Genomic DNA, 13,279 nt, shown 5'->3' with positions numbered 1-13,279 from the left:
ACTTAAGCTTAATTCACTAAATACTGTTTAAATCTACTACTATATTCCATGACCATAAATGTACTGTATTATTCCACTAATGTGCACAATAAGGCGCTCACACATGATGCGTTCTCCTGTTCAAGAAGCAACGCTCAAAGAAACATGCGTGAACGCGTCCTGTCTGCGCGCAGCCTGCAAGGCGCTTGTTTCACTGGTATGTTGTTTTGTTTTGTGGTCCTGGGGGAGCTGTGAGACTCTTTCACCTGGAATCCTGCGGAACACGAGGCAGGAAAGTTGCTAAATGCTGGTGTGATGTTTCCTGTCACCTGCAGATGGACACTGATGTGGAGGCGAGCAGTGAAATAGATGAAATCCTCCAGCAGATCGCGGAATTGGACAAATGGAGAGAAATATTTAACTCCCGCGGGTACGCGCGCGCACGCACGCTGTCTGCTGTCTGCTGCTGCCCAGCGACCCTCCATGTTTACTCACCTGTTTTTACCTTTCAGGTTGGAATTACCACAGGGCTATGTTAAAGTAAGTCTTAGTAATATTTATTTAGGCTATTTATTTATTTATGGACTGCTAAATGTTTTCTATTTCTAATTCAGACATATACCCGGGATGCGTTCACAAGCGTTGTGTTTTCTAGAGAAAGCAAAACTGGACTAGTTTAGCTCAAAAGGACAAAATTGTCATCATTTATTCCCTTACACGTCGTTCCCAACGGGTATGATTCAAAACATGAATCTATATTATTATATTTTAGTTTGTTAATGTTCTTTTTAATATGTTGCACTTTTAGGGGTATTCTATGATATTTTATGGTCTTTTGAAAAAGACACTTGCCAGATTATTGCTGAAGTGAACAAAAAAACAAAAAAACAAAAACAATGTTGAAGTTTAAGTTTAAAAATTAATTAAAAGCATTAAAATGCACAAAAATATTTTTAAATTTTATATGATATATATATATATATATATATATATATATAATTTTATTTATTTATTTTTTTTCCAAAACGTGGTTTACTCTAAAACTCTGAGAAAATCAGACATAAAAAACAAGTTGTGTTCCAAATTTGAGGTTGATATCTCAAAAATTAGTGTGAGTGCATTAAACATAAATTAAATTCACTTCCCATTCCTTTCCAATTTAAGTACAAGCTAGACAAGTATTTTTGATTGTTTGTTTGTTTGTTTTTTCAGACCGTTTAACCTCTTCTAATCATGTGCATGATTTATTTATTTATTTATTTTTTCACATATGTGCCAGAACCCTTACCAAGTTATGTACCATGAAAAAAAAAAAAAAAGCTAAAAAAGCTAAACTTTTTTTTTTTTTTCAGTCAAAAATCACTGAAAAATTCCAGAAGGTTAATTAATGGTTACCCAAGACTCAAAATGAAAAATCTAAATAAAAGTATCATAAAAGTAATATACAAACTCTGTGCTATATTCCGATGTGCTGATACTTAAATCTGTTTTGTGAATGAATTTATATTACATTGGAATACTTTTGGAGGCTTATAGTCAATATTTTGTAAAGTGTACATAGGCAGACATCCTATTGTGACATCCATTTGAAATGGCTCAAGTGTGAGTAAATGATGACAGAACTTTAAATTGTGGTGAAATGTTTCTGCTAAATATTTAAAAACCCATCTCCCAACTTGTGTTCTGATGCAGTCTATTGTGCTTGCAGCTGTTTTTTAATGCAATAACGCATCTGTGCGAACACCTCCTAAATCCTGCGAACGGAAATATAACGTCCCATGTGCTTATGCCATTCTTATGTGGTTAAGTCTGATATTTCGATAATTGATACTACAGACCATGTGCTCTCAGGTGGCTGTATGTCATTTCTCCCATGACATGCAGTCAGCCAATCAGATGAGAGTATCACAGACTGGAGGAGAGGTGTATGTTTGCTACCACATTACCTCTAAGGCAGTTTACTAGGCATATCCACACAATGCCATGTGTGAAACCGAATTTACATGTAGTAGTAGAATGCATGTAAAGGCCATCATGACGAATTATCAGGATCTTCTGCAAACCATCAAGAGTTTGCAGCACTCCAGACTGAGCTATATAGAGCTTCTTCAAGAGGAGGTGAAGAGAAACCAAAATGTGAGTTATCTACCGATGGCTCATTCATCTATAGCATCTTCATAATATTAGAAACAGTGCTTTTTGGGATTTCTCTTTTTGAAGAGTTATAAAGAGAGGTTAGAAACATAAAATATATAAATGTAGTAAAGATATAAATGTATAAGTAATATTTATATGTTATGTTAGAAAATGTAACAAAAATATTAGATTAGGGATACTTTGATAATCAAAAATAAGAGTTGATTATCAATGGATAAAAGTGAGATTTTAAGCAGTTTACTGAAAAACCTTGTTACTCCACATCTATGTAGGCTTCGCCTTCAAATGTGTAAATACAAATTTTGATATAACCTATACATAGTGTACACTTCCAGTCAAAAGTTTGGAATAATTAAGAGCAATTAAGTTTTTACATAAGTTTTTAAAACGGTAATATTGCAAAATATTATCACAATTTAAAAGAACCAATTTCTGTCTTAATATTGTGTCTTAATATATTTTAAAACACAATTCATTCCTGTGACGGCAAAGCTGTATTTTCAGCAGCAATCTTTATATGCTACTTTGGTGTTCAAGAAACATTATTATTGATGTTGCAAACTTTTTTTTTTTTTTTGCTGCTTAATATTTTTGTGGAAACTGGCAAGTTTAGGGTAAGATTGATTGATTGATTAAAATGAAATAAACTTTTTTTTCAGCACCAACATATAAAATTGATCAAAAGAGAGTAATTTATCTTTTTTTTTTTAATAGATTTTAAATGCAACATTTTAAAATATATTAAAACAGAAATGAGTTAGAATTTTAGGTAAAAGGTATACTGTAACAACTGCACATTTTCACTTTATCACTTGTATAGAGACCTAGTGAGAAGATCAAATCTGAAGAGGACAGTGACGACTCTTCTAGACCTGCCACCTCGGCCCATCACATCGGAGCACAGATAGACCGGTTCACAGCGCCCTACTCCATTCCTCAAACCCTCACAGTGTCTCCGAGTCTGGGTGGGCAACCGCTGTCACCAGAGCTGGCGGTGGTGAGTCGTGGAACATGACCCTGTCACTTGACCCTCGCTCGCTTGCCTCCCATGTGTCTCATAACAGACTTGAGCTGTGTGTGTATATGTGTGCCCCGGAGACAAAAGACAGGATATGGACTCCTCATTTATTTATTAGAACTTTAAGCAATAGATCAGGTTAGTCTCATATAGTCATAACTACTGCTAATTCCACTAAATGGGTGAACAAATCCACCAGAACATCATAGAGAAAAAAGTTAAATATAATGACAAAATAATAAGATTGCAAACATACATTTCAGTGGTGATAGCTGGATCTGGGAGTTGATTTTTATTGTAAACAAACAAAAAATGGTTTCCCACATGATTCTTTATGATTATTTTGACACATTGTATTTTGCTTTGTCACTCATACAGAGTTTAAGAAATATTTTATTTGGGAACACGTTCCATATATTCAACTATGAGTGGAAGAAATCATTCTTCAAGTTTCGGGAGCCTTTCTCTGACATGGCATATGCTCTGGAGACTGAGAGGGTGGTGAGTAAAAGAAAACTTCTCATTAACAGCCATCGCTTATTGTCATAGTTTTGGGTATAAACCCTTGAAAATTGGATTTTGTAACATTTTCTAAAACATTAAATATAAAAAATGTCATTTAAATTACTTAATGATACTTGTTTATGCATAAGTGAAGGGAATGTGTATATCTAAACAAATGACATATGTAAAATAAATGCAATACATCATGAAATGAAATTGGAGATCTTATAATGGAAATGGTAAAAAGAATGTTGATAAATGGTGATAAATTTGCACTAATATACAGGGCCCTGCACAATGTGAGATATTGTTGTTGCTACAAATGAGTTAAATTCATTCCCATGACTTATTAATGTGTTGAAATTAGTTTAAAAAGTGTGGCCACATTGTAGTAATCTCCCCTTCATCGTTTTAATTTAGTTAAATCATCTTTAAAATGAATTACACAACCGTTATAATTTTTTTTATTATTCACTCACCCTTGCCATTACAAAACCATGTCCCATGGAGCATAAAATGATCTTGAATCATCTTGAATTCAAAACTGGCATGTCATAATAACTTTTTTGGGGGGTGAATTACCTTAATTACCTTAACCTTGAGTCAATTTGATTTGTTATTGCATTCTTATTTGACACTTTAACAGATTTAACAGTTCTTAAAATGCCTGCTTTTAGAGGAATTGGAAAATACTTCTAGTGAAGCACAAACTTGAGACAGTTGACCTTATGTTTGATCACGTTAATAAAGTTACTTCCCCTTTGCCAGAACTGCAAATTATATAAGTGAAGAAGGATTGTGTTGCAAGCTTTAGTAGATCACTTCTCGTGCGTCTTTTTCATGACTTCAGATTGATTAGCCCGACACCATTGTCTGAACATTGCATCACTACCCACCACCTCATTATTGCGTAATGAGCTTGAAATGTTGGCCGTTTTCTTAACCACAGATCATCGGTACGCTCAAACTAAGGCAGCTAAGCAAATATACTTCCCATTGTCTTCAGGTAGTACAGTGTGGGGCATGCATTATTAGATTACACTGGCATTAGGATACTATAAGAAAGCACAATTATATTAAGAGCACTCAAGAAACTGATTCAAGGTGAACTTTCTCCACCGAATGATTTCCACTCCAGTAATAACAAAATGAATGTAAAAGCTATCATACATGGCTTATGAATGGTTCATAAACTGAACACTTAGTGCTGGATTCCATCATGTTATTTTATTTTATTTTTGTTTCACCTCTGATACTTTAGAAAAGGCCAATGAGAATTGGCAGGTGGAATTCGCAAGCCACTTCCCTGGACATAGGTTGTAAAAAGAGATGGCTTGCTCCACTCATTCAAATTAGTTTTTCGGAGCCGAGAAGAAGCGTAACTCTCTATTGACTTCTGCCTAGAAACTTTGTTGTACTCTGTACGACACATTTCAGTGATTCTCTCTCCCACATGCACTGTTAAGTGCAAGAGAGTACCTTGTGTCAACAAGCTACTAACAATAGAATTTCTCCATAAAACAGAATTTTCCTATAAGAGCAACACTGTAGAAAACGTCTTTTTGAAGATGTAATTTCGTCAGTGTAATTCTGGATGCAGTTGACACCTCTCTTTACTACCAGGCCCATTACTCATTGTATGCCCCTTTTCAGGTGAGCCTGTATATGTGCCGATTCCCTCTTGGTAATCCCATATGTGACCCTGGACCACAAAACCAGTCTCAAGTGTCAATTTTTTTCGAAATCATCTGAAAGCTGAATAAATCAGCTTTCCATTGATGTATGATTTGTTAGGATTGGACAATATTTGGCCGAGATTTGAAAACTATTTGAAAATCTGGAATCTGAGGGTGCAAAAAAAATCAAAATATTGAGAAAATCGCCTTTAAAATCATCCAAATGAAGTTCTTAGCAATGCATATTACTAATCAAAAATTAAGTTTTGATATATTTACAGTAAGAAGTTTACAAAATATCTTCATGGAACATGATCTTTACTTAATATCCTAATGATTTTTGGCATAAAAGAAAAATTGATAAGTTTGACCCATACAATGTATTTTTGGCTATTGCTACAAATATACCCCAGCGACTTAAGACTGGTTTTGTGGTCCAGGGTCACATATGATCTATTTTCCACTGCTCGGTTTCCCTGTCGGTAAACCCTGTGCCTTCCCTTGGGCAGGGCCTCGTGTGCCCTGTGGGTGTGAGTTTCTCCCTTCTTATGCAGACCCCGCCACAGAGACTGCCTTCTGTATGTGGCACGTCCCACTAAGTCCATGTATTCTCCACGTGTCAGTCTTCAGGTAGGATGTAGTCTCTGCAGTGTCCTTTTTTTCTCTATGGTAAAAATAACACTTTCCACAGCACAAACTCAGAAAAGAAACAGCTGAAGTGGCCTATTCCCAGTGTAAGCACAGTCTTTACCACCCCATCATGATACAACGGGACTATGGCAGCTTACTTGGGCATTGAGAAGGTTATGTCATAGTCTGATATTGAGCACACAGCAGCCTGCCTGCATCTGCACTAACACAGTTCAGCTGGTTGTGACGTTTAGTATAGGGACCCCTAGGGTCACTAAATTGACACAATGTCAAGTGAGTGACAGATAGGGAACATCTTGGTTACTATTGTAACCTCCGTTCCCTGATGGAGGGAACCAGACTTGGTGTCCTTCCTTTCACAACACAGAACAACCCACTGAAATGACTGGGACACTGTCTCGGCTCCTCAGCACAAACCTAAATGACTGGAGCACGGTATCACCTTTTATACCCGCATGTATGGGTGAGTGGCATGCAAATACCACTTGGCAAGTTCTCATCGGTCTGTTCTGAAGGTGTTTGAGGTTCTCAGTTGCAACCCCTAGTGTCACTCCATCAGAGAACAGAGGTTACAGTAGAAACCAAGACGATTGGTTATAGTGTCTTCAGTGGCACATGATCCTTCAGAAATCATTCTAATATGCTAATTTAGTACTCAAGATGTATTTCTTATTATAAACAATAAAAACAAAAAACAGTTCTGTTTTAGTTTAAAAACTAACATTCAGCTATTTAAAGGGTTAGTTCACCCCATAATGAAAATTCTGTAATTAATTACACTGTAAAAAAAAAAAAAAAAAAGTTGAGCGAACAAAAAAAAAATTTAACCAGCTTCAGCAGATTTTTGAGTTTGCTCAACTTATTTTTCTGGGAGATTCTCAAATTTTTGTTGTATAAACTTAAAACGACAAATTGAGAAAACTCAAAAATCTGCTGAAGCTGGTTGCCTTAAAATTTTAAATTGGCTCAAATTTTTTTTTTTTTGCAGTGTACTCACCGTCATGTCGTTCCAGACCCTTAAGACCTTCGTTCATCTTCGGAAGACAAATTAAGATATTTTTGATGAAATCGGAGAGCTATGGGACCATCCATAGACAGCAACGCAACTGAAATGTTCCCAGGTCCAGAAACGTAGTAAATACATTGGTAAAACAGTCCATGTGACATCAGTGGCTCAACTTCAGTTTTGTGACGCTACGAGAATACTTATTTTTTTTGCGCAAAGAAAACAAAAATAACAATTTACTCAACCATTCTTCTCCCCCGAGTTACGTCTGAACTGAATAACGGTTCCTTTAAATACACAAAACCTTCTGGCACACATTGTTTTAATTATAGCTTTTGGATTAATCATATTCATATTTGTTGTGTTTCATCATTAACATGAAAGTCCTGAATTCTGAAATGGGAATTAAAGTTAAAGTATATTGTCATGTGGAATTTTTGAGAGAAATGCCTGACAAATGTGAGCCTAAACAGTGTTTCTCTTTCTGTTCTCTTGCAGGGAGGAGCCTGTGCTATTCAGATGGTGGTTCAGGCTTATATTATTAAATATTTGCTTTTCAACCGGCCAATGAACTCAGAGTGCACAATGCAAAGGCGATTAATTAATTTATGTATTTTTTTTTTTTCCCCAAGTTTATGTGTATGGGAGATAACCATGGCAGAAGGGAAGATTTCAGATTTTCAGCCAGTAGTAACTTTTACATTTCTATCAGAACATTTATGGTTGGGGTAAAAATATTGCTATTTCTATAATCTAATGTAAAATTAATAATAAGAATGTATAATGATAATATACATCCAGTATATTGCAGTTGAAATCCCTTGTGTCATTCAAATGAAAGGTTTTTGAGGTTTCGACTGAATGGTCCGAACTGAAATGAGAATGTTGTGGTGCTGCACAGTCCACTGTATCACAGCTCCGACAGACTCTCTCTTTCTCTCGTTCTCAGTTTGATGGTGGTAGGGGAGAAGGAGCAGAGGAAGGCGCTGGCAGCCGCTCTAACTGACATCTTGTGGACAGCTGGTGAGGAGCAGACAGCCACCGTCTGCTTGGTCACGTCAGAGCGCTGTTTCACCCCCCACATGGACTACAAACTGGACAACTTCACAGAGAGGGTACGTGCAGTTTATGAGAACATGTTAACACACAGCTAAAACATGTTGTAACTGTTTAATTTCTTTCTTTTTTTGATTCCACAGTTGCAGCTTTTCACCTTTAAAAAGAAAGATGATATTAGATCATTTATATGTGAGCACATCCAATGTGTAGGTACATTTAAAAACACAAATTATATATAATTAGGAAAATCTGTGCCATATATTATATTGTATTGTATTATATTATAAGACCATGATAATTCTATTTGAAATATTCCTTCTTTTACTTGCTCAGATGTTTGTAAGAAGAATGAAATACTGGCTGTATAAAACTTGCATTTATGTTGGATTAACTTTCACCTGAATGTGTGTAGTTTAAGGAAGAAGGAAGCCATGGAATCATACTTTTTCTGTATAGCCTTATCTTCTCCAGGACTATTGACAGGTAGGTCTACAGGTTGTCTTGAAAGAAAGCAGTACTTCTATTCTATATGGAAGCATTAAATTGATCAAAAGTGACAGTAAAGACATTTCCACTGTTCCAAAAAACAAAAAACATATAATTATAATCTGAGGGATTATGTATAATATACTAATTCTGCTTTGCCATGACAGGAATAAACAACATGTTTAAATATATTAAAACAGAAAAAGTTAATTGTAATTAAATTGTAAGACATAGTACTACTGTTTCTCTGTATTTGAGATCAAATAAATGCAAACAAACATTGAAAATGTTACCAACTTTTGAACAGTATATTTAGAAACAAATATTTTCTCATTTTTAATACTCCACATCTCCAGTGCCTGAGAAATACCTCAGTATTTTAGTCAGCTTTAGTTTGTAATACAGTCAATTGATAAAAGAATATGGATCTGCCATAATAATAAATAAAGAGAATTTTAGTATTGTAAATGAATGAGTGACTGAATTACGCAAGTCTCTAAATTTGTAGGATACGGGCAGACTTCGACTGTACCACCACTCATCTTTTGCATGTGAGCTTGGGGAACTTTGTGTGTCGACAGGTAAGGAAGGTTGTTTGAGAGTTTTTTGTTCATGTGACTTGTTTGTTTAATTGTCAAATTATCTCTACATTCTTTAGGCTTTATTAAACCTGCTGTTGACTGGCTGTGCGACCCCTCATGTCTTCAACGGTACATCGCTGAACGATGAGCAAGACGAAGCGCTCGCCCAGCCTCTCCACGGGGTCCTGACTCGCAGTCATGTCGGATATCTGCTCTGGAACAGAGAACAAGTCCACCATGCACAGCTCCCCCTGGTATTGTACCCATCCTGCGTGGTTTCAGGGGCTTGGCCTTTCTCTGTGTCACTTTCTCAGAAAATTTTACATTAGGTCAAATACAAGCAACAAATAAGTAAACGCTGTAAAAGCAAGATACTCGAGCCACCAGTTGTGATTCCTGAGATCGCCATACTGATTTGGAGAATCTCTAGGCACTTAAAAAAAAAAGAGAGAGAGAAAGCGGGCATATCATTCTCTGAGGAACCTAATGTTCCAAATGAAGCCCTTGAATTTGAAGTGCACAATAAAGACATTTCTCAATATGCATTCTTAAGAAATCCTGCATCCTTGTGTTCTCATGAAACATTCAATTCCAATACTCAAGGACATAGGTACAGAGGATACATGAAAGTGTCTGGATGTGTTCTTGATATCGAGGATGCATTGAATGCAGACTTCAGAGAACTGAACCGTTAGAATCCAGAAGACACTGCAGGCAGATGCCTATGAAACTTAAACTTCTTGTTCTCACTCTTTTAAGTGCTCACATATACATGATGGTTTGTGAAAATAAACATTTATGGTTTTGTTTTGCATAATTTTAATAAAGTGAAACACCTGGAGAAACCCTACAGTATTTTTATAGGCACATTAAAAATAATCTTAACACTGAAGAATCTTAAGCAAAGCATTGGTAACATTAAATATACATATACACATTTTCAAAAATGCATGATGTAAAATAAGATATTTACTAACATTACTTTATATTTTAATAAGTTATGACATTTCAATTCTCAGAAAGATGCGTTGTGTCCTCACATCCTTCCAAATTTGTTCTATAAAGGTAGCCTGGCCTCATGCGAATCTGTGTCTGTTTTTTGCATTTTTGGAATTGATAAAAAGCCGAGGCCAGTGTTGGGCTAGTTACTCAAAGAATGTAATATATTACTCATTACTAGTTACTCCTTTCAAAAGTAATATTGTTACTTTACTTATTACTTTCTGGCAACAGTAATTAGTTACACTACTAGTTACATTACTTTTTCTTCACACCCCACAGAAGTTGTAACTGTGTATCTTCCAGATAAAATTCTTCTAGAATGTTACTAACAACATATTTCTGCCTCATCATTTGACCAAAATCCACATTGGATCGCAGTCAGAAGTTATTACAAACACTCAATATTCATTGATAGTGGCATTCAAGTAGAAGTGTTGTATTCATCTCATTAATTGTCATGTGTAGCTTGAAGTAATTTTTCTGTTACCCATATGCGATTATATTTTGTTATGTATTTTATGTAATCATATGAGTTTGTAAGAAACTGTTTAATTTTCCAAAAATATTTTAAATTATATTATATTAATATAATGTACCACATGCCGTTAATGCAATATTTCTATCTGCTTTTCCATATTCCAAGCTTGCCTGCTGCACTGCGGACATCACATGCATGTGCGAGTCATGAAAAATATGAAAATAAATCTAGGAATTATTTGATTGTTAGATTTTAAATCAGCGGGGTTGAAGCATCAAAAGTAACTAAGCTGTTTTATGGAAAGTAACTGTAATATTATTACTGACATCTTATTAGTAATTAGTTACACTACTAGTTACTGCAAAAAGTAATATTATTACAGTAACTAATTACTAGTAACTAGTTACTGCCCAACACTGCTGGAGGCATCCTAAAATGGTTCCCTAGAGGTTCTCCAAAGTATTCTGCTAATAGATCAGTGACAAAAGTACAATTTAGGATCATATTTTGAAGGGTACTTTGGAAAATAATATAATGACTATAATGATTTCAGACACTTAATTGAATGCAAACTGCAATGAAATTAAAATATATTATAGTTAAAATTTTTATTAAATGCAAATTATATCTGAAATTGAGTGCTTTTTGGCCCACTTAAGTAGCCTTTTCTTTTTCACAAAGGAAAAAAGTGTCAATGATAAAAAGGAAACAGACACCCACACAAATTATTAAAATTATAGCTTAGAAATATTTATACCATTAAAATTGAATGACTCTAAAAATGTCACATCGTGTAACCAGCAAGTAAACTTAACATTTTTCACTCCTTGAATATATGTGTACACAAAATATTTTACAACATTTTTTGAAAATTATGATTAAGGTAGAGAGTATTTTTCTTTTTACAAATATCTGAAATTATGCATTCACACCTGATATATAACAGTCTGTACTATCCTTTCCTTGTTATAAAAATATCAAACGGAATTACTGACCATGACACATGGTCATGAGGGGTCCTTTTTTGTTATAATTTCCTTTTTTAAAATTTTTTTTTTGCATGTTGCTTGATGTGATTTTTTTCTAAGCTAATACCCAGAGTGAATTTAATGCTTTTCATTTTGTATGTCTTTACTTAAAGTGTGCTGCTGTATCTACTCCCACTTGGCTTCTTAGCTTCTGTATCACTGCACTGTAGTCTGTTATATTTTGAACACATCCATGCCGAGTTGATCCTTTTTTCCTAAGGTGGGCAGTATGCTGAAAACCCCCAAGCTGCCTATCTGGGTGTGTAATATTAATGGCACCTACAGTGTTTTGTTCAGCCCAAACCGTTCACTGCTTTCTGACTGGAAGATGGAGCATCTTTTCCAGCTTTACTTCTACAATGGCCAACCAACTCCGCTCAACACAACAGTGCTCACCATAGGTAGTCATTAGCTTCTGCCCATGCCTGTTGCCGCCTGCCTGTTATTATCGTGTGAAACAGACATTTCAAATGTATATATTGTATTGCTCTTTTGTATTTCAGATACACACTCCCATCACTGGGAGGCTGAAAATAATGATATTCAAGGAGACCCAGAAAAAAAGTTTCCATCTGTAGAGATGACCATTAGGACCAAGTGGGAGGGTTCCGTTATTGACTGGAATGGGACAGTGCCTTTTTTCTGAAGAGGTCTAAAGCAGATCACCTGATTTGTAGCATACCTCTCCTGGGCTGCAATAAATTAGATTTTATATTCATATATTGGTTTTGATTTGGGCTTTATTTTTGACTTTCATTTTGACTTGTGAACCTTAATAACATTACCTTTCACAACCTGCCGATTTGACCATTTCAGCATCTGAGCATTTAACAAAAGTGAAAACCTAAAATATGTAACGCATGGCAAAAAAGCCAAAGTCTTTTTATCAATTGTTAGAAATATTCAAATCTGGTTTACACATGTCCCACAGATGTTAAAATCTATTCTGGTGCTATATCATTTAGCCTCCATACGGTTTTTGTCCTTCTATTTAGATCCGATATGGGTTCAGATTGCTAGTATCAAGTCTCGAGACTTAATCGCTTAAGTCTCAAGTCATGATGGAAAAAGCTGATGTCTCAAGTTACAGGGTTTAATCAATTTAAGTCAAGATCGTTATTCAAAGCCTTGCAGTCTTTGATTCCTATCTGGTATAAATCATGTATGTAGTATTTTATTTTATTTTTAATTTAATTACTGCTGCATGCTAGTATTGTTAATTAAAGAAAGGCAATACGTTACAATAAGGTTCAGTAAGTTAACTTTTTTTTACAGCATTTATTGGTCTAGATTTATGTTAATTAATAAAAAGTGCTATTATTCATTTCAAATTTGTTATATCATCGTAATTAACTGACTTTAACTACTGTGAAGCATCACAAACAGATGTATGTAAAAATGTAAATTAACCAAGATTAATAAATACTGTAAAATTGTTCATGGTTATTTCACTGACTAATGTTAACATAGAACCGTGATGTAAAGTGTTACCTAAATAACTTTATCTAATAAAAAAATATGAACTTATTAGACTGTTCTCTTATAGACTGGTCTCATGACTGTGATATTTGCTTTGTTTGTGAGAATGGAAAACAAAAGATGGTAAACTTATATTTTTATAGTTCAGAATTAAAAATTATCTTGTGAATTTACT

The 13,279-nt window shown here is 34.9% G+C and overlaps 1 protein-coding gene across 1 annotated transcript; it reads left to right on the top strand.

Moving 5' to 3' along the window:
* Positions 1-13,152, top strand: mindy4b (MINDY family member 4B). Its single transcript, XM_058744690.1, has 13 exons — positions 1-196; positions 315-409; positions 492-519; positions 2,957-3,133; positions 3,533-3,655; positions 7,490-7,584; positions 7,941-8,106; positions 8,191-8,256; positions 8,463-8,533; positions 9,045-9,117; positions 9,195-9,371; positions 11,846-12,026; positions 12,129-13,152. The coding sequence occupies exons 1-13, from the start codon at positions 59-61 to the stop codon at positions 12,269-12,271; spliced, it is 1,533 nt and encodes a 510-aa protein (XP_058600673.1). The 5' UTR covers positions 1-58; the 3' UTR covers positions 12,272-13,152.
* The last annotated feature ends 127 nt before the right edge of the window (positions 13,153-13,279 follow it).

This window comes from Onychostoma macrolepis, chromosome 15 (genome assembly GCF_012432095.1).
Source record: "Onychostoma macrolepis isolate SWU-2019 chromosome 15, ASM1243209v1, whole genome shotgun sequence".
Lineage (NCBI taxonomy): Eukaryota > Metazoa > Chordata > Actinopteri > Cypriniformes > Cyprinidae > Onychostoma > Onychostoma macrolepis.
This window is presented reverse-complemented; position numbering and strand designations above follow the sequence as displayed.